Source organism: Lacerta agilis, chromosome 12 (genome assembly GCF_009819535.1).
Source record: "Lacerta agilis isolate rLacAgi1 chromosome 12, rLacAgi1.pri, whole genome shotgun sequence".
NCBI lineage: Eukaryota > Metazoa > Chordata > Lepidosauria > Squamata > Lacertidae > Lacerta > Lacerta agilis.
The window spans coordinates 33,320,199-33,346,441 of record NC_046323.1 but is presented as its reverse complement, the minus strand read 5'-3'; the positions used below and the strand labels follow the sequence as shown (position 1 = coordinate 33,346,441).

Sequence of the window (26,243 nt, the reverse complement as noted above, 5' to 3'; positions counted from 1 at the left end):
GTTGTTCATGGGCAGAATGCCTTTCCATCATCTTATTTCTGTAACAATCCTATAAATTAATAGCTATGGAATTAGAAGGTGAAGTATATGATATGCCAAAAGCCACCAACAGAACCCATAGCTAAGTGCTGGAATATACAGGCCTGCTAGTGTTAAAGCAACAGTATTTATCATTATTTATATATCACTTTTCCCCCAAGAAGATCAATGATGTGTGGTAAATCACTATAAAATATAAAACGTGTAAAAAACAGCAGCCTATTATACTGATTTGCCTTCCTAAACACATGTAATAAAGGAGCCAATTCAACTCATTACACCCTTTTTACCAGTGACATTTGCTCTCTCCTGCACCTGTTAGTATATAGAAAATTTTAAGACAGCTGTTCTTAATGGATTATTGAAAGTCCGACTGAAATGAGTGTTCAAGAAACAAACAATACTGGATGAAAACTTTTAGTTTCTATTTTGTTTGACATAAATGTTTAAGATTTTATACACAGTATAACAAAGCATCACTAACGATTACAAAGGGAGTAATGAGGATGTATTAAGATGCAACCTTTATGCCCACTTACCCAGGATACTACTGCATGGGACTTGCTTCCGAGTAGGCATGCAGGATTGCCCTGTAAGTGTGCTTAAACAAAAAGGATGGGCTTCGTCTTACCATTAGTCCAATACAAAGGCCCTCAGAGTGCCAGATTGCGGAATAAATAATAGGATTGTATAATATATGTATATTATTAAAAGGTAATAAATTATGCAAAAGGAGACATTCTCAAATGTGAAACAAAAAAAAAACATGTTTACTTTAAACCTATTTTGGTTATGTCAAGAGGGTCAAGAGACTTTTCGGTTGTACTTCCATGAAAAACCATTTGACACAATTAATGTTTCTGACAGGTTTTTTGTTGTTGTTGTTGTTGCTTTAAAAAAAAACACCCACTAAACAATTGAAAGCAGAAATTATCGGAGGACTCTAAATTGGACTGTTCAAGTCCACCACTGAAATGCTTTCCTAATTCTTGTTGTATTCACTCCTAAATGCTTTTACATGAAAGTAATTTCCACCAAAACCCAGTTGTAGTTAACTCTGGGCATAATGGTTTTAGGATCAACACGTTGCAAATATGGAGCTTGCGTAAATGAACTTATTTTAATATTTTGCTTATAAAGAGAAATAACACCACAAGCCCATTAACAGAAACCATGAAAGCTCAACTTCCATTTGAAAGTGAGGCTTACTGTATGTTCAAGTTTCCAAAATATCATTCCCTTATTTCATAATGCAGTCTTTATTTTTTAAATGTTTGTAAATCAGATATTAAAAAGGTAGATCTATTCTCCAAAAGGAACATTGGAATTATGTCATTATTCCATTCTCTTCTCCCTCGTTGGAAGGCATTCAAATCCATGATGCTCCACCATGCTATTTATATATAGCAAAATATGTATCCAACAGCACATATTCTTCTCTCAAAATAAGAGTACTTTTCACTAGATTAGCCGATTCTGATTAAATTATCCTAACAATTGTTTGTGAGTTGATGCAGTAATTTTTATTTCATTTTAATGTAAGCATATATGAACTGAATGTTTCTGCTTTGATGAAAAATACATTTGACTTCATCTACTGATTTCACAATTGATTTGATGGAGAGTAAACTTGGTATACATCAATTGACCGCAAAGCATTGGAGATTTTCCCCATTGTCAAATAGCGTGTTTCAAGCAAGACAAAAGTCATGAAGGAGCAGATTCACCTATGCAGAGGGGCTATTCCCCCCACCCCCTGGAAAGAAGCTTCCATTGTGACTCTGGATGCAGCAGAGTGTTTTTTGGGGGGGAAATGCAGAATAATGTTTCCACTACACATGTGCAATCCCTTTTTCTATGCAGTTCACTCAAATGTGGCCTATAACTAGACATGCACAGCCAATATGAAATAATACAAGAAATTTATTGCCACAGGATATCAAATGCTGTGCACGCGTGGAAATATAATAAACAATGTTAGATCACCAGACTGTCATTTTAAACAGTTATAACACTTTCATTAGCAAAATCAGCATTTTTCTTTGGTTAGAACCACAGAAACAATAAAAGGCAAACTTTTAAATCATATCTTGACAAACTGATGTGTAAATTATAGGCTTTGTTACATTAGTTCGTTATTGTTATTACATATTTTGATTTTGGGCACTGTCTCCACAATAGTTTGTGACACAAGCATTTCTAAAAGTGAAATCTTGCTCAACTGCTTTGTTTATAAAATACATCATAAATTGGAGGGTTTAGAAGAAAAGCAAAAGTTTGGATCACCTGAGTCCATGGACCAATAGCTGATGCAGAAATGAGCATGTTTAAACCTGTTGAAATCAAAGTAAGGACACCTCATTCTGTGCGCCTGTAGTAGCTGATTTTCAATGAGACTGAAGTGCGTTCAATTGAGGCTACTGTGTATTGGAGGCTTTTAAATGTTTTTATTCAACCTGATAACGGTTTTGCAATCCAGCCCTTAAAATGCTATTTAAATTCTCAATATGTAATTATACATTGCGAACATTTTTAAATTTTGAATATTATTTTATAAAAACTAATCATTAAATAAAGAGCATATGGATACTTAGTAGGAGCATCAGTATTAGGCAAAAAATCATTTTGGAGGGAGGTAATTTTAGCCAAAAATAACCCTAGGCACACCAACTTGGGAGTATGCTCCATTAAACTAAGTTGATAAAGATTGTGCTTTTAAGTGGAAATCCTGAAACCACAAGCACTGTAAAGGTAAAGGGACCCCTGACCATTAGGTCCAGTCGTGTCCGACTGGGCTTGCGGCACTCATCTCATGTTACTGCCCAAGGGAGCCGGCGTACAGTTTCCGGGTCATGTGGCCAGCATGACAAAGCCGCTTCTGGCGAACCAGAGCAGCTCACGGAAATGCCATTTCCCTTCCCGCCGGAGCGGTACCTATTTATCTACTTGCACTTTTGACGTGCTTTCAAACTACTAGGTGGGCAGGAGCTGGGACCAAGCAACGGGAGCTAACCCATCGCGGGGATTCGAACCGCCGACTTTCTGATCAGCAAGCCCTAGGCTCTGTGGTTTAACCCACAGCGGCACCTACTGAAACCACAAGCACTTTACTTGGGACTAAATCCTGAATGTCTGAATATACATTCACAGAAAATTCCTAAAGTAATACAGCCATTACATCATCTTCAAAAGGACCCACGTTTTTAAAAATGCAACCTCTATATTTTCTTAGAGCCCCAGTCATATTTTTTTGCTTTATTTTAAAATTTCAATTCAAAGTAGGATTCACACAATATATTAAAAGGGAAGGTCAAAGGAGGCACGGGGGTTAAAGTGTTTTGACCATAAATATCAGGAATACAAATATACTGGGCAGCTGACTTTGATGTATGTTTCATGGAAAGCTGACAAAAGTATTATTGTATTTCTGCTTCTACTCATGGTTCCTGCCTTCTCTATAGCAGCTCTCCTGCAGATCAGCGACACTAAAACAGGGATGGGAAACCAGTACCCATCCTTATATTATTAAGACTCCAGTCCCAGTGATCCCAGTTAGCATAGCCAGTGGTCAGGAATGACGGGCATTGCAGTCCAGCATCTGGAGGGTAACAGGTTCCCCACTCCTACTTTCAAGTGTCACCTGACACATCAGAGTGAAGTTGAAAATAAAACAACAATGGGGAATTTCCTGTGCCTGTGCAGAAGTGCCTTAAGGCATGCAGCTGGGGTTTACAGGATCCCAGCTAAGATTATGCATAAACGTTCCAGCAATGGTGCTTGGGCCCAACTCCAGAATGAGCCCGCAGAAGCCATCATAATTACTCCATCAGTCTCAGCCTTTGCACAGCATGATGCTGTTCTCAAGGCTGTTGGGAGTATCCCCTAAAAGCACTGCATGAATGCATCGCAGCAGCTTTATGGTGATTTTAGAAATAGTATTTGGAACAGAGCTATACAATTCTACCATACTTGCCAAGCAAATGCTTATTACATATAAAAATTGCCCTTTAGCGAAGCTGTGTAACTGCCCCCACTACCTGTATCTGAACACAAACAGTAGGTATACTATGGCTTATTCTACTCTTAAGATGCCAGATTTGTAGGACTTCAGTTTTCCTCAATTTAGGTTTCAGATTTCCAGTTTCACAGAAGCAAATCTAGCCACAGCAATACTTAGAAGTCCCTACTTGAAAGTCAACCATCGTCTGGGATTTCCTACCAATAGCTTATCAATCTTTTTTTGCGATATGCCTCTGATTAACATTTTTGGTACTATGTTTTCAAGTATGTGAGAATATCCATGACCCCCATATTTCTTCAACCTATTTTTTGTGTGCACGTCATGAGCAAGCAAAACTCTGTCTTCATAGCCTTCATCAATCAACATCCGAACCCTGCAAAAATACAGACAATACACAGCAGTCAAGGTATAGTTCATATTAATCTGATAGCAATGCAGAAATAATTATCAGGTACAGAGTCACACTATTTTAAATTAAATTAACTATTCTTGTGTGTTTTAAAAGAAATGTAACAAACTAACCTTTCCCTCCTGTTTTTGCTTATCTGCTGTTTGTCATATCATTTGGACCAACAACTGTGGTCAGTTTCAAATAAGTAGTCTACAACCCAACATTACTGAAAGTGGCTTGTCTGAAACTTAGACCACAGTTTAAGATGGGCTACAGGTCTGGGGTCCAAGGGACATGGCAGATGACATGGTAAGCCGTACTTAATCAAAAGTGGAACTAGTAGCTTCTGAACTCCTCGTCCTGGTTCCATGGGAGGAGGAACAGGGAGACTGCACAATCCCGAGGCTTGCTGTGGCTTGTCCCTGCTAGCTGTGCTAAACTATGGTTTAGCATGATATGGAAACACAGCTGCTATGCCTATAAATTGGCTGAAAATGATACTCGCCCAACACTTTGCCTGCCTAGGCACCAGCTATTGGCAGAGCTGTTGTGACATAATGGAATATTTATCCAAGTTGTAGAATGCTTTCAAATAATGCAGCTTCTTTGAGGGAAGTGAAAAATCAGTTTGGCTGGGAAACATCTAGACAAAAGGAGAAGTATGCATTTGAGGACTGGCAGCTGAATGGGGAGGGAAGTTGTCTAACAGCTAGGGAAACTGATGATGAAATGCAATCCAACACAGGCAGCCACTATCCACCTCCCGAAAATCCTACAATGCCTGTGAATGAAGGCTGAGGTTTGGCAATTCCATGCACAAGATACCAGCAAACAGAACTCTGCACACTCTCAATGCATGAAATCTATAAAGAATAGGCATCCAAGAGCATTCTGTCTTAGATCTAACTGACTACATAAACGTATGACCAAATACAGGTGTGATGAAGCAACAAGGCCTAGTCGGCCAAGGGCTTATTCACATGAGAAAGTTTGCTTCCTGAAATCCTGTGTATGAGATGACAGAGCTGGATCTCTTATTAGCACCGTGCTTTGAATGTTCTACTAGCAAAACAGGTGCAATTCAGAAATACTGAGGGGTCAGCACAGTCCAGAGAGCAGAATTCTGTAGTTGGACATGGGTGGTTTTGGGATACTCAGTTATTTGTTATTATGAACACTGTAACCATAGTGGAATGAATCAAGATTATCTGGTCACAAGCATTAAGAGTTCCCTATGTTGCTGACTATTATCAGCGAGGCTGAGCTTTACATGATCACTGTAGCCACATCTGAGCTAATAAGCAGCAATATATTATTATGAATGCAGTATTACAAGAGCATAATCGCTTCACCCACCTCAAACATCCTTGAATTGACAGATTAACAAATAAGCAAGCCAGCAATGATTTTAAAAGAAAACAACTTTCTTTCCACATAATTGCTCTCAAAACTCACCATAACTATACTTTTGAATATTTCAGTAATAATTTCCAGTAATAAAATTTTGAGAACTTATCGTAAGACCAAATAAATAAATAAATCTCTATACAATCCTATGCTGTCTCAAGGGACATATTTAAAGATGCACATGCAAATTTGGATATTTACAAATCTTTTATTCAGTGTTAGTGGAACTGAACATGAGTGAAGTCTGAAAAATACCTTTCCCTCTCCAGTGTTTATAACCAGACACAGAGGTCAGCTTGATTTGTATGACTATGATGAATACAAGCTAAACATGAGCTGACTATGAATTAATAGTAGCCTGCCAGTTTTCCTAGCATGCTCACCAACAATAAACTGAATGCACAAAAAGAAGTTTAATGGCATCTCTAGCATAAATGCGCAAATCGTTCTGGGTGAAAGGCAATCTTGTCTCCCTATAAAAACCTACTGCTACTTTTGTTCAATGCCAGTTTCGGGAAGGAATTATGAGGGAATTGTCATGTTGAGGAAAAACGAGTATTGTATTGTGAACTGTTGCCACAATCAATAGCAAAAGCATTACTGATAATAATAGCCTTTCTACCTGCATAACTTCCAATCGTATCTGTCCAAGGAGCGCTTTCATTCATCACAAAATTGGTTCCAGATTAGTCAAGAAGCAGAGAGGTTTTAGGAGCAACTTCACAGTATGTTAATTTAACTCAGTATAGGGCAGGTTGACAGAGAAGCTGAAACGAAGTTCACACCTTCAGTTTTACCTAGTTTAACTTCTTTCCTAATGAGAGCAGCAGGATTTTAAGCAATGTGTTATTATTCTGTGATGCGCAATCATGCGGGGGTTTTTTTTGCAGCGCCCCCATACACATAAGAGCTAAAAAGAAGACGCTGGTTTGTATTGACAACCAAATAGTAAGTAATGTGTGTCAACAGCCAGAGTGCCAGTACAGTACAGGTTACATACGCTTCAGGTTACATACTCCGCTAACCCAGAAATAACGCTTCAGGTTAAGAACTTTGCTTCAGGATAAGAACAGAAATCGTGCTCTGGCGGCGCAGCAGCAGCGGGAGGTCCCATTAGCTAATGTAGTGCTTCAGGTTAAGAACAGTTTCAGGTTAAGAACAGACCTCCGGAACGAATTAAGTACGTAACCAGAGGTACCACTGTATTTATTTTGCATTGAAACTTCTGTGGAAATGTTTGTTCTTGTCCCATCAGTTCTTGATTCGCTTTGCTTTTTGTAACGTGAATTTAGTATTGATAGGTAAGCACAAGGGAGAGGAACAGACTTCCTACATTAAGAAGGTCTACTGCAGATGAACGAATCCCGTTTTCTAACCCTGGTTAGCAGATTAGGAGGGGGCTACAGGACACCACATTCCCGCTGCTTCTGCACTCATTCTGCCTGCACTTCAAAACTTGCTTATGATGAGTGTGCCTTAACCATGATTAAAGCACACTCATCATAAGCAAGTTTTGAAGCTGATTTGCTAACTATAGTTAAGGAAGACCTTGGTTAGCGTTAACCAGGCATAGGCAAACTCGGCCCTCCAGATGTTTTGGGACTAAAACTCCCATCATCCCTAGCTAACAGGACCAGTGGTCAGGGGTGATGGGAGTTGTAGTCCCAAAACATCTGGAGGGCTGTGTTTGCCTATGCCTGGCGTTAACCCTTAACCATGAAGTCAAAATGGAAGCTTAAGAGAGTCACAACCTGTTACAATGCTGGTTGTGCCAATTTCTTATCAAACAGGGTATAGAAGAACCATCTTCTGGCTGAACCCTTCCCCTATAGATGCTTTCTCCCCATATATTGTCTCCTGTTGGGGCTGGACTTTTGGTCTCAGAAGTTTGAATTCCCCTTTTATGCCACAGCTGTGCTTTAAATGGCTCTATCACTGCTACAGGATATTGAAATTACAGAGCATAAACATTGTGCTGCTGTAACACCTGGTTTGGCCTATTGTGAAAGATCTCAGGGAAAGAGAAAGATAAATTTTAACGCAAAAGGAATGAGGATGGGCTCTCCACTTCTTATTTCTTAACCATGCTTAGCGACTCAGTGTTATGTCTGCCCTGGACCTTTGTGATTTAATACGTTAAACTAATTAGAATACCTATCCATTGAAGGCAGGCATATGGAAATGCCATGCTAGTGCAAGTTACACGCAGGCTCGGTTTGTGGTACAGTACTTTCAAAACCTGGACACTAACAACATTGCCATCTCCAGCAGAAGTTTCCATGCCTGTACATTTTAATGCATTGCAATACATACCTTAAAATTCTTTCGTTGTCACTTGGCATATCAATATCAGGATTCATTTGGTACAAAATGAATTCCGTTCCAAAGAGGTCGTACTCTAAGTAGCATCCAAGCTCAGCAAACTCCAACAGTTTCTTCTCATCAAATATAGTCCTGTACAAATCACAGTATACACTATAAACTTGCTCAATGCAATTCTCTCTCATAGCTGACTTGAATCATTTAAGCTCATTTGACAATAGCCTTCAAACATAGCAAATATTCCTTCATAAGGGATTCATTCATTAGAAGTCAACTTCACAGCACAATCCAGCATATGCAGGGTGAGTCTTTTTTAAAAGAGGCCCCGTGGAACTCACCCTGTATGTCTGCTCTGATGTAAGTCCCGTTGAGTTCAATAGGATTTACTCCCAGGTAAACAGAATTGCAGCCTACATTACATAACTACAATTAATAAAGGTGAACTACTGTAGATAACTGAGGGCAGATATTGCCTCATTTGCATTTTCCTTCAGTTTCCCTGTCTGAAATATATCTTAAAATTCTTCTGGTACATCTACACCAAGAAGACAGAAGTAGGTTACTCCACCTAAGGAAACCCCCTTTGAAAAATGGGGGGGGGGGTTACATTTCTAACATATGGTAGTAACATTTTGTTTCCTGTCCTTCTGGTTAATGAAACCTTCTGGTTATTTTTAAATGTCACTTCTAACAAACTTTAATTTCTGATAAGATAAGAGGTGATGTCAAGAAGAAGAATATACAGTGTGTGTGTATATATATATATATATATATATATATATATATATATATATATATATTGCCAATAACTTAACTCTGTACATTTGGCATAAATGTTGGCAAAGGACAGAGTGGAAAGAAGGAGGGTTTGCCCTTTGCCCTCCATGAAGTGTTGGATGTGGGGTGTTGTCAAACTATTTGCATTCTTCTACCCTTTCTCCTTCTCTTGCCCGACTACCCAAAAATACTGTATGGGTGAAACTCAAAAGAATCATTCTCACCTCATTCTCACCTTGGTGCTCCTTCTGCTTAATGCCACAAAGCCATTAACAGTTAATTCAGTTGCATCATAGTCTGTTGCTATGGAAATGACTGATGTCACAAATTCAATATTGTGACTTAACAGCAGGATTAAGTAGAAGGAACAGATGGAACGAGTGAGAGAAAGCTCTTGTTCAAACACAACTGGCACCAGCAGGACACTCATTATTGCCAACTGTAATTAATAATAAAATTTTTTTTAAAAAAATAATAATAATAATCACAGTTTACATAGGACCAGAGATTCTTATCCAAAAGACTTTCGACGTACTGTGCAAGTAGCATGGCTTTAATTTACAGCTCAACACTAGAAGCCAAAATTGCTATGTAAATGTATTTATACGCTGTAGTAGTGGCAATATTTTGCATTATTATAATTTTAAAATCACGTTCATAGGAATATGCTTTTCTAGGTATAGGTGTGAATATATATTAAAAGAGTTGGGGATTTATTTAAATTAGGCCTGTCAATAGCAACCGGCATGGTTACCTGAAGCAATCAAGAATTAATTCTAGGCAATCAGACAAGAAAGTAGTTGCAATTTGGAAGAGAGTTTGTGTTTTATTTTATTTTTTTAAAAAAATCATTTAGGCTTCCGTTGTCTCATAAATGCCTAAGCACGAGTGGAAATGTAGGTAGTAACATACATGGTGTTTCATGGAAAGCACATTTAAATTATACATGTATGATCAGGGAAAATCAGTTTTACAGAGTGTGCTATAGAGCACTCACAACAATTCAATGATAAGTCATATGACTACAAATAGCTTCCAGCCTTCAGCAATGCTAATCAATACATGGTCATCTGCCAACTAATCATCAGCCACACAAGGTCATATAAATGTGGCTTAGCAGCAGAGACCATGTTTTTGTAACTGAAGGGGTGAAGAATCCACTACTTTGGTCTCCACAGACGGTCTGTGACTTTTGTTTACAGAGGTAACAGTAACAGCTTGCAGTTGTAGCAGGAGAGGATTCAACCTATTTAAGGACGTGTGGAATTGTTGCGGCTTGGGGTGTTTTTTTTGCAACATAGTCTGGAGAAAGGGGAAGATCCATTCTTATCCTGCAACAGATAACTCAGGGAAGAGAGTCGGGCTATTTAAAGCTATCTGATCTGCAGATACATAGTTCTCCAGTGTGTCCATGCCAAATGTTACCACATACTGGAGGGGAAGGCAGATGGCCTTTATGCAGCAGGCTGGACCAGCTACCAGTTAGGAACATGGGAAGCTCTTCTTACACAGAATCAAACCTTTGGTGCGAACAGCTCAGTGCCGTCCATTATCCGCAGTTCTCAAGCTTCTATTTGCTGACTATCTGAAATGTGCAGAGGGTCTTGGTGTACCACTTTATACCACCTAGCTGACAAAATGCAACCAATTTAAACAATAGGTGGTATTTACCTAAAACTAAGGTTAAATTAATGGACACTAAGTAAGTACCATTAAATAAACAGGTCTGCTCTGAGAAAAACTTAGCGGAATACCCCAGCTGAGCTCCATAGAACTCAGCAGAACTTGCTTCCAAATGAACATGTGCAAGACTGGGCTTTTAGCAGATCTTAGCTAATGTACTTGAGGATGCCCCCTCAACCAGTATCCCACCTAGAGTTTTTGCCACAGAAGAGTATGCTAATTTAAGAAGCCAAATAAGTCAAAGATGAAAAGACAGGAGATATTTGTGTCTGTTCAAAGTTGTATGCAACTTGATGCTATATTTCTCAAACTACAGATTAGGCACCCTCAGGGGAATGTGGGACACTAGCCAGGATACTTTATTGCGTCTATGCCCAATTGTGAGCTCCAATGTGTTTGATGTGGCCTCACTGGAATACTGAATGTAGGGGGAAACAGGGTCACAATGCTCTAAAGAGACATGAAGTGGCAGAGAGAAAGGACAACACAGGAGTCCAAAGGGAGGAGCGTCACTGAATGTACGCCTGTGAATGTGGGGAGTTAGCAGTAAGTGTTGGGGGTGTGCAAAGCTGGGGGAGGGAAGCAACTAAAGAGGTTTAAGAGCCAGACAGGGATTACCCAATGAAGTTGGAGAAGTGACATTGATGTGACATTGATGTTCTAATAAGTTTTGAAGGGGGTTGTGCAACTTCATATAGTCCAAACACTGTTGTAAGTGTTGTATCTCAGCACAATATTTTAGTTATGGTGCTGAACGTTTCTCTGACATAAATGGGTCTTGATAAACGCAATGTAGACTTTGAAAATGTGATGATTTATTTAGGTGCTCAAGGAGCGACTCCCCAACATGAACAGACACTCTTATTCTAATGAGCACTGAGATCTACAAACCATTTACACTGCCAGCATTTTGGAATTAAAGATTTGTAGATCTCAGCAGGACTAAGCAGTTTTGCACATACATGCCGCTTTGAGGGTTGTCACCAACTTCACTAGAGTTTCAGTCTGGCAGTATGGTATGTATCTGCATTAAAGTATTCCTACAATTGCCATATTTTGAGTACTGCAATTGCTGGAACTGTGACAATGTTTGCTGTATTGAAGTATCAGAACACTGATAAAACCTGATTAGGTTCAACCTGCTGTGGGTTTCTTAAAAGTTCCACTGTCTAGAACAGGGGTAGTCAACCTTTTAATACATACTGCCCACTAATGTATCTTTCTTGATGGTAAAATTTCCTTACTGCCCATCAGTGCTCGATGGAAGGAGGATTCAGCTTGTGCCGTAGAGCCCCCTACCGCCCACCTAGAATCCTGAAACGCCCACTAGTGGGCGGTAGGGACCAGGTTGACAACCCTTGGTCTAGAAGCAGAAATATTTACAAACAATCCAACACCAGAGTGGCTCATTTACCTGTCCATGTGAGACATGACAGTTTTTGAGGTATCAGCTCCAGCTTCCTGCAAAATTCGAATGATCTGGAAAGGTGAATCACTATTCCTGCCAGGGTGGATGATGACAGGGCAGCCAAGCTGTGACTGAGCATGTGCCGTTGCTTGTAGTACTTTGTTTTCACTTTCTGTCAGAGGCCATGAGCAGCCAACTTCTCCTATGACCCCACACTTTATGTCGGTTCCATCAGCTCCATTGAGAATTTCATTAACTATAACCTCCGTCAGCTGTAGAAAATAAACATTCTTTTAGTTAAAGCTCTCTGTGCTGCATGGTATCAAAATTTAAGTAAAATAATGTAGTTCCTAATTTCAAGGTTGCCATGGTCAGTATCTTTCGGCCTTCAAATGCCTGAGTGAGCGGGGATGTTTTTTGTATTTCTCCTGAAAGTCAATAGACACACCTCACCTAGGATGGCATTGGAAAATGGCAAACCATGACCAAAGGGTGTGGGCAACAGAAAGTTAGCTCACACATGCATCCTAAAATACTGTGCGTGAGATGCAGGATGCACTGTTATAACAGCAGCAGTTCATTTTCTCATGGAAGGATCTTGCCTTGTCAGGAAAAGCTCTTCCACAATAGAGGTGACTTCCTCTGTATCCAACCCAGCGTATTATGCACACACACACATACTTAATTCCCAATTTCGAGGCTTCCTATTTTAATTATGTTAAAGGCAAACAACGTATCTTGAGTGTATAGTATCTTGAGGTATTCAGAGGTTGCCAATGAGAGCGCCAACTTTCAGTATGTTTCGAGACCCACCTGCTCCACAGACATCGCTCGTGTTTCAGGAGAATGAGTGGCACCCACATAAAAGCCAGCGCCTGCAATAATATGGACACCGGTTTCTTCCGCAAGCTTCTTTAGGGTCTTCATGTCTCTCCTTATCCCTGTGGTTGTATTTTCCACTATGGTCCCACCACCTGCAGCTTTGAATTGCAGCAGTTCTTCCTTCACAGCACTCGTTTCTTGATGCAGGAGGAGGTTCTCTTTGTGGCTGTAGGGATTCTGTTTCAGCCAAAACAAGTTCTTCATCTCAATGGATGTTTCAGAGAGTGCTTCTTGGCCTGAAGGAGGTGGGTAGTAACAGCAAGTGTAATCCATTGTCAAGTGCTCGTGGGTCATCGTGTAGCCAAGCTGGCTAGGCTCAACAAGGCCCAAAACAGTCTGGACTTTACCCTTCAGCGAAGGCATCTTTAAAAAGGTGTATTCTAGAAAAATAGACAGAAAGGTGTTAGAGACCCTTACACCAATTTTGCTCCATGCATCAAAGAGCAAACTCAACTAGTTTCGATGTGAGTTCCCTTCTTTTGGCTGAGAAGGGTGGTTTAGACCACTGGGTAGGGTTTATTTCATAACCTTTGTTTGCAGTGAGGGATTTTTAAGGTCTTGGAGTAATATTTTGTATATTGTGGATACAATCCCCTTGCTGTGTCCCACTGATGTCAGGAGAAGTTTTTCAAAGTTGGTCAGAGGCCTAGTAGTTGCTGCTGCTTTTTCTGTTGGGTTATTTAAGAAAGTGTGCTGCTGGTGATGGGTCAGCGAAGGTATTTGGGTGTCCCCTAGTTTGTCTTATATTTCTGGTGTTGGCATGGGTTTGCCATTTTCGATGTCTATGACAGCAGTGTCTCACACCAAATGTAACTGACCTATAGAAAGGACTCTATGAACTGAAAAAAGAGATGTTGTATGTACCCTCGTTGTCTATGAAAATCCTTCAATAAGAGAAATCTTTTAAAAAGAGAGAGAAAGCAGGCTATACAAAATGAACAAGGATACTTTAGAAGGAAATCAAGATTGGCTGGCATAGCTTGTCCTTCCGTCTGAAGATACTTACTAAATATTCTTAAAAGTGTCATCCAATCTATGTCATGTAGTTATAAAGCTGGTCAAATCTTTTTTATCAGTGTACAAACTACTGCACACTGGTGAGTCAAAGCAAAACTCAAGGCTTAATGGAGGGACTTGTCACCAAAGCTGGATGACGAGCCTTTTTGTTTTGCAGTCAATTCAAACATTACTAAATCTTTATATATGGACTTCCTCTCCCCACCCACCTCCAAGTCTGTAGCTTTATAGTCTTAAACACAGTTTCAGAATAGTCTCTCAGGGTTTGGGGTACTTTGGGGATAGTGAAGCACAAACAAACATCGGTACAGAGAATAGCTGATAAAATAAGTGAATCTAGGTAAGGCGAAAATTCCTTTTAAATTATTGCCTATACCTCTGTCCTGATACTGAAAGTACTTGCTGGCTGTTTCTGTGGTACAAGGGGGAGGAGAAAAATACTAAGCAATCTTATCATCTTCACTCTTGCTAGAGCATGAAAACAACCAGTGTATAGTGCTGATGGGGGGCACAGAAATTGTGAGGGTGAAATACTTGCTTTTCTCCAGAATTTTAGTTACATTTTTCTTGCTTCGATTCAAAGCCCTATGGGAGGCTCACACTGAACTGCTATTGTACAATCAAGTAAACCACAAGTCCTTAAAGATTCAGCAAAGCCTAAGTAGTTGGCCTTGCAACAGCAGGACTACCCAAGTGGGAATGCAACTGCAGGAAAAGAGATTGGGAATACAGAAAAGGATGCCAGAGCATTAGAGACCTTGCATTTCTAAGTGAAGGGGGGGGGGAAATACATCAATATGCCATTGTGTTAGGCAAGCTGTCATCAAGGATGAGGAAGAAAATCTGTGCAACTCGGGGGGGGGGGGAAATAGGCAGGAATAATCAAGGAGAGTATGGCATTTTTCTTCTATGCAGGAGACTTTTCCCAGACAGATGCTGTTGCTTTCAGGACACAACTGAGTTATGGATACTAGTGTGGATCATGGAAGTGCCATAAATTATGCAAAACAAATGTCTGTATGCAGATTTGTTGAACTTGCACAAACCTTTCTGACAGACGAGTATCAAGGCTTCCTTAGCACCAAAGGTGGATATTCTTTTCATTAGAAATGAAACATACTGCAGAATTAATAATGGATTTGAAGGAAAACATTATTGCAATTTATTCCAGAGTTCCAAAAAGTCAAGGGCTTAAATAATTAAATAAACAGCAATGTTTGTTCGTTCAGTCCTCCCTATCAACTGTTAATTTCATTGGCTTTCTCAGCCACAAGCAAAAAACAAAGTTGGTAATTGCCTGGTTCTTTCACTTTGTCTACCAAATATCATTTACCACTAAGAGCCTGATTCCACATGTTTAGTTGTAAGTAGGTCCCACCAAGTGCCATGCAACTTATTCCTAAATAATCAGAGTCGGACTGCAAGCCTATGTATCAATGCTCAATGCCAAGGAAACCAGTGTGCATCTTTCCAAGCTGGTGAGATATTATGGTGGATCTTTTTAATGGAACGCGTTTGTTAACCGATACTGCTCCATTGCCAATTAACATTATTAAGTAAACCTTGAACGTACATTTCCTTACCATTTAAACAAAATGTAGTGCGGTTTAATTTGATTTTGTAATATACAAAGTTTTTAAGCTTACTAGTAAAGCTCCTCCACAGTAGGCTACAACATTTAAACATCAAGCCTTACTGCTGCTGTCTGATTCTGTTCAGAGGCATTAGGTCTGCTCTTGCATACCCTCCACTTCTACTATTTATAATTAACTCCCAACTCTCACTTGTTTTTAAGTTTACTTTCCACATTAACACTAAACATAGCTGACTGCCTAGCTCAATTCAGATCTGCCTGATGGTAGATGCAAAGGCTTGAGGATATCTAGTTATAAACTCCAGTCAGCCAAAATCATCAGTTATGAAACAAAATACATGTTTAATGATGTCCAGAGGATAAGACTAACTGGAGCATACATTATTGATTAAACAGAAGCCTTTCCTGTCTGCCTTTTAGCGCATAATACCATAAACATTGGTTTGTTACTGGTAAAAAGCCCTCCAAGCAGATAGTCAGTGGTTCCCCTTCCCTCTGCGAATGCAACAGATAAGCTGGAGTCAAGAGGGCAAAGAGCCCAAGAGGCTCATTTCTCCAGGAGGCCCATTTTTCGGGCTGCGGAGAAACAAAGCATCAAATTGGCACCCTTCCATAGTGCCATAGGATGACCTACCCACAGTGTACCACTGTAAATATAAAGCACCAGCAAATAAGCAAATGGAGTCCGTGTCACCCAGCAGTCAGTGAATGGTTCAGCTGTTTTCTGCGAAACCTCACCTCGTGCAGAAAAAACACCTGCCGATTTGCCATTGCATTTATCTCTTGCATAGAATCATACAATACTGCATGGCTTATCTATGTTGGGGGGGGGGAATGCTTTTCTTGGGAATGAAAGGGCAGATGTGCCTGTCCTCTTCTAAAGGAAAATATCACTGGAGAGTAGAATGAAAAAGGGATTGGAGTCTTAATTGGAAGGGATTTCAAAAGGTCCTCTAGTCCAAATCACTGCCAAGGAAGGGAATCTGTTGCTACACCATTTCTAATTTGGGTAGCCTTCCAACCTCTGCTTTAAAATGTCTAACAAAGTAGAGTCTGTTCATTGCTGAACAGCTCATGCCACCAGAAAGTTCTTCCTAATGCCTCGTTGAAATTTCCTTTCTTGTAATTTGAACACACTTGTTTAGGCCCTATCCTCTGGAGCAACAGAAACAAATATTTGAAGATGGCTACTATTAATCAGCCCTTCTGTTGCTAAACATGCACACTCCTTCAACCCTTTCTCAGGGGATTTAAGCTTCTGTCTCCCTTGCAGTATGTGGGTCAAAGTACTGATTTGTTTATTGAAGGTAAAGAAATATTGCTTTGCTAGCGCAGATTCCTGGGTCCAGGAGCAGACAGAAGTTTGGTAACAAACAGTGCTTACAATCAACAAGATTTCCAAGGGGATTTCTCTAGTGCAAAGCATTAAAAGCAAAATACATCTCCTGTACATTCTGATTAAATTTGAGCTCTCTGCCCTGGCTATTAATTGACTAATTTTGATGGGAGCTAACATTCTGTTAGAGCAGGCTATATTTTTGGTGAAAATTCAGTGTTCCTACCCATACTTACAGTCAAGGCAAAGAAGGAAAGAAAGGTTAATGTGACTGCATAACACGGACTGGCTTTCGTCACTTAAAAGAGATGTTCTCATTTTTAAACAAACATCAACTGGAGAGTTAATTAGATTTAATCAATATGCTGAGCTCAACATAACTTATTCTGCGTGGCTCCTTTTCACCTCTGATAAAACTACACTGCACAAAAACATTTTAACCACTGAGGTGTGTTTGTGTTTTTCATCTAGTTTTCTGTAACAATGAAGTCAACAGCTGCCCCACTATTTCGGTTTGGGAGATTCATGGTACTTCTAGCAACTGGTGGGCACTTGTATATCTTGAGTAAACAGCATAACCCATGTGGGAGAACTTGCACAGTTTGCCTTGAGCACTGATTTCTGCCACTGGATCTCATCCTGCTTCAGAAGTCAAGTTTGCATCATTACATATGCACCATTTCTCATATGTTACACCATCTTTGTGGGTTGTTTACTTGCACATACTGTCAAATGCAAATATCAGTAGCTGAACATAACATATGAATCAGCCCAAGTGTGAAACCTCCATACACACCCCTACAGTCTGTAGTTCTGACTTGACCAAAAATTCCATTGAGCTTCCTATGGATTTTTCCTATAATTAAACACGTACACAACAGATAAGGGATCAGAAAAACCTGACCCTAAGCCAATACTCACGTTCCTTTTTTGTCAAGAGAGTCATACTTGAACATGAGCAATTGTATATAAGGTAACTTAAGAATACTGATGCAAGCACATCCAACTTTTTCTTGGCACAAAGCTTGATTGTGTACGTTACTGGAGAAAAAATGTAGAAGCATAGAGTTGGAAGGGAACAAAAGGACATATAATCCAAACTACTGCCCCCAAAGAATGATCCATTTGTTCTGACCAACCTGTCGTAGATCAGTCTATTCCAGTGTTTTTTTAAACTCGGTTGCACTGCAGACCACTCTTCTACGGTGTTTGAAGGCGCTAGGCACATTTTGCACCTGGCTATTGGCCACTTGCAACCAAGTGGAGATGCCTGGGCACCAATATGGCACCTGACATCACCACCACCTTGAGGTGCATGCCTGGGGAGCACTGGATCTTGACTGTTTTCTCACACTAATGCCACAACCTGTAGATTTCTATCAGCTATATTTTATCAGCACAATAAGAAGGGATTTCAGGAACCAAAATGCTTTCTCTGTGCAGTCTCAGCAGGAGCAGTGAACAACATAACAGTGAATGGTTGTAGCTTGTATTCGCTTACCCTACCGCACTGCCCTGCTCACAGTTGTGAAGAATATTCTTACGTTATGAATGGTTCGTGTCACCATTAAGAAAAGGAGGTTGGAACAGGCCAATATATATGTCGACAGTCCCTGAATAAAGTGACTTTTCTTCTTTCAGTTCTCAAACTCCTTAACCTAGCTCTGAACTAGCCAGACATTTAACTGATAATCAACCACAGCCAGTCCATCATTTGAAAAATAAAAGTTTAGAGCTGTCTTGCCTCAAAATGACAATTGCATATTCCGTTTTGGAGACTGCAACCTTGTTTTAAGGAGCCATTTGCTTATATATCTGAGTTTCTAACACTTCTCTTCTGGCTAGATAGTTCTTTGCAGATCACATTTTCTTATGTTCCAGCCACCACATAGGAGGCTACTAAAACATTTTGAAATTAAAGCTATATTCCTTTCTATTCCCATGCAGCTGCTCTGAATATGTAGACCCTACATAGTTAGTAGCAAAGGAACAAAAGAAACACTGCTATACGAAGCTGGTACTCTTTGCTAGATTAAGTTTGCAAGACTAATTTGGCAAGTTAACACTCTGATCTAGAAAACCCCGCAGATTGAATCAACCTGAAAGCACACCACAAACAATTGATCATTCTGTCACCATAGTTTAACAATCAATTATAAATATAATCCAGAACCATGCCCACGGGCAAAATGCTTAGGTAACAGTACGTTTTATTTTCAAACAGGGGTATTAATTTCCAATGAGATTAGAATGGTTCCTCAAATTATTATAGCAGTGCAAACATCTCTCTACCAAATAAGGTTTGTGCCAGTGGAGTAGTGTGAATACCAGCCCCGAGTCATTATAATGCTTTTGTAAGGAGTACACTCCCTAGGTTAATTTCATATAGTAATCTCTTATTGCTGTACTATAATAATCACACACACGGTCTCTGCAGTCATTTCAGCTTGGCAAGCGCATTTTAATGCTGTTAGTCCAGGCTCTCTATAGTGGCATATTAAAAATGCATTTTGTTGTAAATGTGATGCAGAACAACAATGCTAAATCCAGATTGCTATGACCCAAGATGCTCAGTACAGGCATGTCCCAGTAGCCATTTGTTGCCTTCTATGGGGTGGAGAGATAATTGTAGCTTGCTCTTTTGGAAAGATGAGTTGCCCTCAATCCCTGCCCCCCCCCCCGGTACTTTCACAGAGTTATTTACACAGTCATGCAAAAAGCATGTCTATGCAAAGTGTTGTATCTTGGTTTAGAACTGTTATTTATTAGAGACAGCAGTAAATACTTCAATGGCAGGCATGGCGCTCTGTCGCTGACATTTAATAAGACCTGCAAAAAACTGAAATGATTTGAAGAAATTTCACAGTGGAACTTTACTGTACATATCAGTATGTTAGGAAAGGTGTGAAAAGCAGTGAAATGCAAACTGTAGAATGGAAAAGTCATAATTTGAGAAATGGCTTAATTTTAAAATTGCTTAAGTTTAAAATACTTTAGGTTCAAACAAAACAAAGACCTGCGAGCTCATGGAGATGTTACTTTTTTTTAAGTACTATGGGCAGCAGCTTAACTAGCAGAAGTACAACCCCACCAGCCAAATTCTGGAGCAATTGCATGATTATGGTTTCATCGTAATGGTGGGAGAGTGTTGCTGAAGAATAATACCTTTCCCCCGCCATCAGTAAGACTATTTGCTGTTTTAGAGGCAAGCCAACAAGCCAACAAAACACATGCTCCCCACTGCTGAGGTGAAGTGGGACATTCACTGTCAAATAAAATCTTTTTAAAACAATATAAGGGATAGAGGAAATATTGCTTAAGCCTACACACCCACACAATTATTATTATTATTATTATTAAAAAGAAAGCATGCAGTAGAAGAGGTAAGTATTCATCCAAAACCTGTTTTAATAAAACCCAAAATATACTTTAAAAAAGGCCAACTTGCTCAGGTAGGGGGTGAGGGTGGGGAGCAGAACCTGTGTCCCTTGTAAGATTAGGACTGCAACCCTATAGCTACTTGCCTGGGAGTAAGCCCCACTGAATTAAGTGAGATTCTCTTCTGTGCAGGCATATATAGGATGCTGCTGTCAATTAGAGCTCCTTAGTTAATGCCACTATGTTTTTCAGCAGCAGCACCCCCACACTTATACAAATTCCACTTGTGTGCAATTCATTAGATAGATAGATAGATAGATAGATAGATAGATAGATAGATAGGTGTTATTTTGCTCGGGACTTCTGCCTGGAAGTGAGCAAGGGAAGGCATACTGGGCTGCTCAGCAGTGAGGGAAGGCATGCTAGGTAGGCAGTGGCCTGAGCGAGGGAAGACTTAGGACAGGCTGGGCAGTGGCCCTGAGCAACTTCCAGGCAGCAGCCCCAGCAGCAAGTGAGTTTCTTTCTCTCTCTCTCTCTCTCTCTCTCTTCTCCCCGTGCACCATCCCTGTTAAAGTGTGGTGCTCCCTACTTTACGTGATTTCACTTACACTCATGGAGGCTCATCAAGTAACCTCTGCATAAGTGCGGGGGGGGGGATCCCTGTACTCCCATAGTTCTAGTTTCTCTCTATCTCTCTGTCTCTCCTTAAAGCCAATCCAAATATGCAGGCCTTCTCAGAACTCCCTGCTTCCCCCTCTCCTACTCCTTCCAGCACTGCACCATGAGCGAACTACAAGCCTTGTCATGATGCCCAAACCCAGGCTCCCCACAAACAAACCACAAGCTGCATTTGGATGATCCATAGGCCGAGGGAGACCGGAGTTTGTCCACAGACAGCTTCCGGGTCATGTGGCCTCCAAATAAAACTTCTGCAACTGTTAACATACACAAATGAGATGCAGGATCAAAGAAATCTATCGATGGGTAAGACAAAGTTGTTACGTTTATTTGGATGCAGGTGTAGCTTGCATCTTTCTTGCTCTCAACAGGAATTTTGCTACAGTTTCTGTAATAAACTTATTTGTATCAGAAAGAAAGGGGGGGAACATAAAGTACACATATCCTTCTAGGATACAAAATGATTACTGGATCAAGCAATTCTTCCCAGAGATTTCTGTAAAGGTTGCCAAACAACAACAACAACAACAACAACAACAACAACAACTATAAAGGTTGCAAAACAACAACATGGCTTGCTGTTTCTATTTATTCTGAGCCACAGGGACATAACCTTATCAGAAAGTCTACCTAAATCCAAAGTCTTTCTAAGCAGAAGAAAGGCTGAAACCGAATGGTGCAGCACCTGCAGAAAGTACCAGGTTCAATTTCTTGCATCTCCAGTTAGGGCTGGTAAAGATTTCTGTCTGAAAACCTGGAGAGCCACTGTAAAATCAGGGTTGATGGCACTGAGCTAGTTGGAACAATGGTCTGCCTCATTATATGCATCCTCCTTTGTTCTCATCTCCCTTATATAGGAAATTAAATAACTCCATTTATTTATTTATTTTGCTGGGACTGCAAAAACAAGGGGGGTATTGGTAGGATGTCCAGATGCCAATGACAGGGCTCCTGCAACTCTAATAGCTGTTGACAAGAGGGTATTTTCAGCAGAGAGACTAAGCTACAACTGAAATTCCTTCTTCTGCATCCTGTTTGTTAGATTATGTTTGGCTTGATTTAAGTCACAAGCTGCGTAGGTCTGGAGTAATGTTCAGCAGAAAGCAGGCTAAACGTATCTACTCAAATGTAAATCCCACTGAGTTCAAGGGAACTCAATCCTACAATCCTCCCAAGTTTTTGTAGGATTGCAACAGAATGGCAGAAAGCACACCAGCTGCAAAGAGATATATCACATTTCACGCTTTGTCATAAACTGAAACATTTCACTCTCTCAAACACCTGCAGAGTTCCTTTTGACTGCGAAGAGAGACAATGAGTCCCAGATCTGGTTTAGCCAGAATACTTGAAGGTTCTCTTTACTAGAACTACACCAATTTTACAGCCAGATGAACCAGAAACAGCAAAGAAATGGTAACACTCAGAGTGAAAAGATATTTGGCTATAGAAATCAAGATGGCACAAATTTATTTCCTCCTAAGATAAGTTGTAAACTTTTCTCTGAATTCTTAGCCGGACTGAGATAGTACAATCTGAACAAACAATGAATTATTTGCTTGTGGTTTAATATTTAATTTCTGTAGGTAATGCTAACAGCTAGCTATTTGGGACAGCATGTTAGGTTTCCAAAGAATAACATGGAGTAATTTGAAAAAATTAAGAGCCAGCCAGAAGATCCGCACTGAATCAGATAATGAAACAAATTGATTCATTTCCTTCAAATGGCTTCTTATTCCATTTTTTCTCTCTGGCACAGTGCTCATCCTGGATCTTCTCTAATGGACTTTGTGACCACTATTTTCTTCTTCGTCCTAACTATGGCCAGAAGCAGTCAACTTAGTGTGCACTGCATTAGCTGCTAATTTTATGAGTTAATTCTGGTCACCTTTACAAAATATAATTAAACATCTGACTGCCACTGTTGCCACCTCTAATTAAAACAGCAGAAGTGATTGTGACAATGGTGTCACTACGGAAAACATTATGTCCGTTAAATCTTCTAATGTAGGAAAGGGATTAATAATAACAATTGACATTTATATAGCCTTTTTAATACAACACCACTTGACAGGAAAACGCAAAAGTCCATTTCACAAGTTTTGCTTCCACCATCCCTGAAGCATAGCCACATAGTGCAATCCTGTTTGTGTTTACTCAGAAGTATGTCCCACACTGTGTTCAGTGGGGCTTGTTGAGGATTGCAGACTTAATCTCTTGAAAGCAGTGATCAGACAACAGTTTAGGACAGAAAATCGAAAAGGATCACAAAAGCTGTAGGGGGAATCAAGGTGAAAGAAAAGGAACTGCCTGTGGCTGTTTGATCTGTTCCTTTGGAAGAGGCTGTACCTCTCAGTTTCTACATGTCATTCATGAGTATCATCCCACCAGGTTTCAGTAATGCAAGTTCTTCTGGCTCACTTCCCATGCTCTGTGCATTAGTGTAGAGACAACTGAAACAATGAAACATTCCTCCAAACACTGCTGCCTCTGTCCCCCTTCGAAAGGAGTAGCTTGCCACAACCACAAGTCTCTTCCTTCTCTGAGGAGTGACAAAAATCGTTCTGCTCACTGCACCTTCCATAGCCACACCTCTGTAAATGCTCCTCGGGCTGAGAATCAGGTGAGAACATGGAATCAATTTTGCAAAGACACCATCTGCCCTGCACTGTGAGGAGGAAGAGAGGGAGGGAGGCAGGCACAGACAACATCAGGGCCAGCTCCTGTTGGGTTGCACACACACACACCCTGCCAACTTACTGGCTGGGGTCAGCAGATATTGTTAAGAGGCCCTGCAGCATTAGTTTTAGGTTCTATGACAACATTAAACACTTTAGCATTATTATTATTAATTTTCTTCAGGCACATATTTGTGCACAGTATATTTTAATTACAGACTGTCCAACAAACCCAATATGTTTTGCTTCTGTCCTTCAGCTCTCATTGTTGCTTTCCTCCTATTCCAGACAACAGGCACAGCAATCAACTGGTTCAAACTTCCCTCAAATTCTGGAGCTCTCAGGGGCTTTACAGACAAACATTTTTAGAATAACTTGCATGGAATACTCATGGGAAACATTAAAATGATGCTAATAATACTGGATTTCCAGTTCCAACATAATGCTTTCCATAACATTAATCTAAGAGAAATTCTTCCCAAAGCACTCCCGGGAAAGACAGCATGACATCAGAACAGCTCTTAATCTTATGTCATAGGATATTGATTTTATGGGCCACGTTATCTATATACAAAAAGATGACAATGGTAGATATCTAGTCTAGTCAGGGCACCTGTTTTCCAATGTTATCCACAAGGGCAGCATTCAATCAAGGAGTCAAGGCTGTAGCTTTTCCATTTATCTGCACCTCCAACTCTCATGGTGGCTGAAACTGAAGAAGTGCTAGCTGGAACAGAAGCATTTGGTCCCGACGCAAAACCTGTTGTTGACATACGAGTACTTACAAAATCATTAATAATAGCAAGCAGCTTTGTTCATTACACTACCATTCATCTTCATGTGACTCAGAGTGTGTCCATAATTCAGCTACCAGATCTTGCATTCTGTGAAAACCCTGCCTATCCTACCAACGTCATCGCTTTCCAGGACAGAGAGGCAGTCATCTATTCCAGGCAAACCATGGGGCTACAGTCAGTGACAGCTAGTTTGTCAAATCCCAGCTATGTTCAACTGCAAGAATTACCCTAACTCATCACGTCCAAGTAAGTAGTCTGCTGCTCTGGACAATCCCAAAGCCTGAACAGATAATGGGGACAATGGAAGGCTGCTGTGGGTCTCAGTACTGGCTCCTGACATCACCTGCAGGGGCTGTGAAGCAGCAGATCTGCCCTGGCAGGGAACCCAGGAGCCTCAGCTGGCAAGGAAGTGGGGTGGCTGCAGCAGCCCCAGTGGCTTCAAAATGCCGCTGGCAGGCAACACAAGTGGGGGGGAATAGCTGAGGCAGAGGAGCATAAAAGGACTGAGCGAAAGGTGGAGGAAGACAACCACGACTGGCATGCAAGAGAAAGCATCCAAGATGGTACATGCAGGAAAAAGAACAAGGACAGCCACAGAGAGAAAAGGAAGGACAGTGGAAATAAGTAGGTAGGGACAAAAACCTGGAGCCGGATCTGCCTCCACATCTTGGGCACAACAATACCACTTACTTTCTTACTCCACTGTGAATTACCGTTTGGCAAATAATCACTTATAGTCACCCACTGCCTACATTTCGATTACTACATTTTCATCAGTTGCATGCTTTAATTACTTTTGGGGGGCAGCGGACTGGTAAAATGATAAAAGAGTTTACACACACACACACACACACACACCCAATCCTGTTACAGTGGGTTACAGCATAAATTCTAATTAGTGCTTTTGAGGAACATACACAAAGCACTTTGATACAGTAATCCAGATTCTTACAATATCTTAACAGTATTTTGTGACGATAACAAACTAACAACAATCTCAATGGTGACTGATTACAGAACTAGGGTCTGCAATTCCAGATTACTGTAGGTTTTTTTTTAAAAGGAGGGGGCAAGTACGACCCAAAAGTCCACCACAATTAGGAAAGCCGAGGCCTGCAAATATATCCGAGGGGATTCATGGACTAGTTGCCTGACAAAGAGAATCGAGCAGTGGGGCGGGGACCCTTCAACCGGGTTTCCCGCCCTTTTATTAAACCCTGGGCGGGGAGAGAGCCGAGTCCGTGGTGTTTTCTACCAAACAAAGCAGGCGAGACTGACAAAAACGGCATCCTAAAATTCCCGCCTTGCTAGCGCGGGTGGGTCTCGCAAGGCCCCTAAAAGAAACTTATTCTTCGCTCCTTTTTCTCCAGGCTCACCCACCTCCCAGGTCACTCTCTGCTGGTGCTGCTGCTGTTGCCGTCGCCCTCGCAGCTCCCCTCCCCACAAGGAAGTGGACTTCACTCCCGGAGCAAGAGGGCCCTGCTCGCCTCGCTGGGCCTCCCCGCCTCCTGAACTCCGCCCTTCTCCTGGGCCAACCAGGGCGGCCGCTGAGGCCACAGGCAGGAGTTTGCCTGGGGAGGCGGTTCCCACCTAACGCTCCAGTTCCCTTTTGCTGGCCTCAGGACCTGTCAGAAAGCGGCGCGCGTAGGAAGGGAAAAGTCAAGGCGGCCTGGGGGGAACCCGTTAAATCTGTAGGGAAGAGCCTTGGCTCATAGCTGTCAACTTTTCCCGTTTTTAAAAGAGAAATTCCCTTATTCCGAATAGGATTCCTCGCAAGAAAAGGGAAAAGTTGACAGCTATGCCTTGGCTGCCTTGTAAACCACCCGATCTAATGCACA

The 26,243-nt window shown here is 40.8% G+C and overlaps 1 protein-coding gene across 2 annotated transcripts; it reads right to left on the bottom strand.

Annotated features, from left to right (window-relative positions):
• Positions 1-3,279: 3,279 nt before the first annotated feature.
• On the bottom strand, positions 3,280-25,851 carry PTER (phosphotriesterase related). Of its 2 annotated transcripts, none has more exons than XM_033165358.1 (5): positions 25,786-25,851; positions 12,862-13,310; positions 12,055-12,320; positions 8,172-8,312; positions 3,280-4,433 (listed from the first exon to the last, which is right to left on the bottom strand). In XM_033165358.1, exons 2-5 carry the CDS (start codon positions 13,291-13,293, stop codon positions 4,223-4,225), a joined length of 1,050 nt encoding a protein of 349 aa, XP_033021249.1. In that variant the 5' UTR covers positions 13,294-13,310; positions 25,786-25,851; the 3' UTR covers positions 3,280-4,222. The 2 variants fall into 2 exon arrangements, with proteins under 2 accessions (XP_033021249.1, XP_033021248.1); XM_033165357.1 differs by lacking the exon at positions 25,786-25,851 and adding an exon at positions 14,994-15,102.
• Positions 25,852-26,243: the final 392 nt, after the last annotated feature.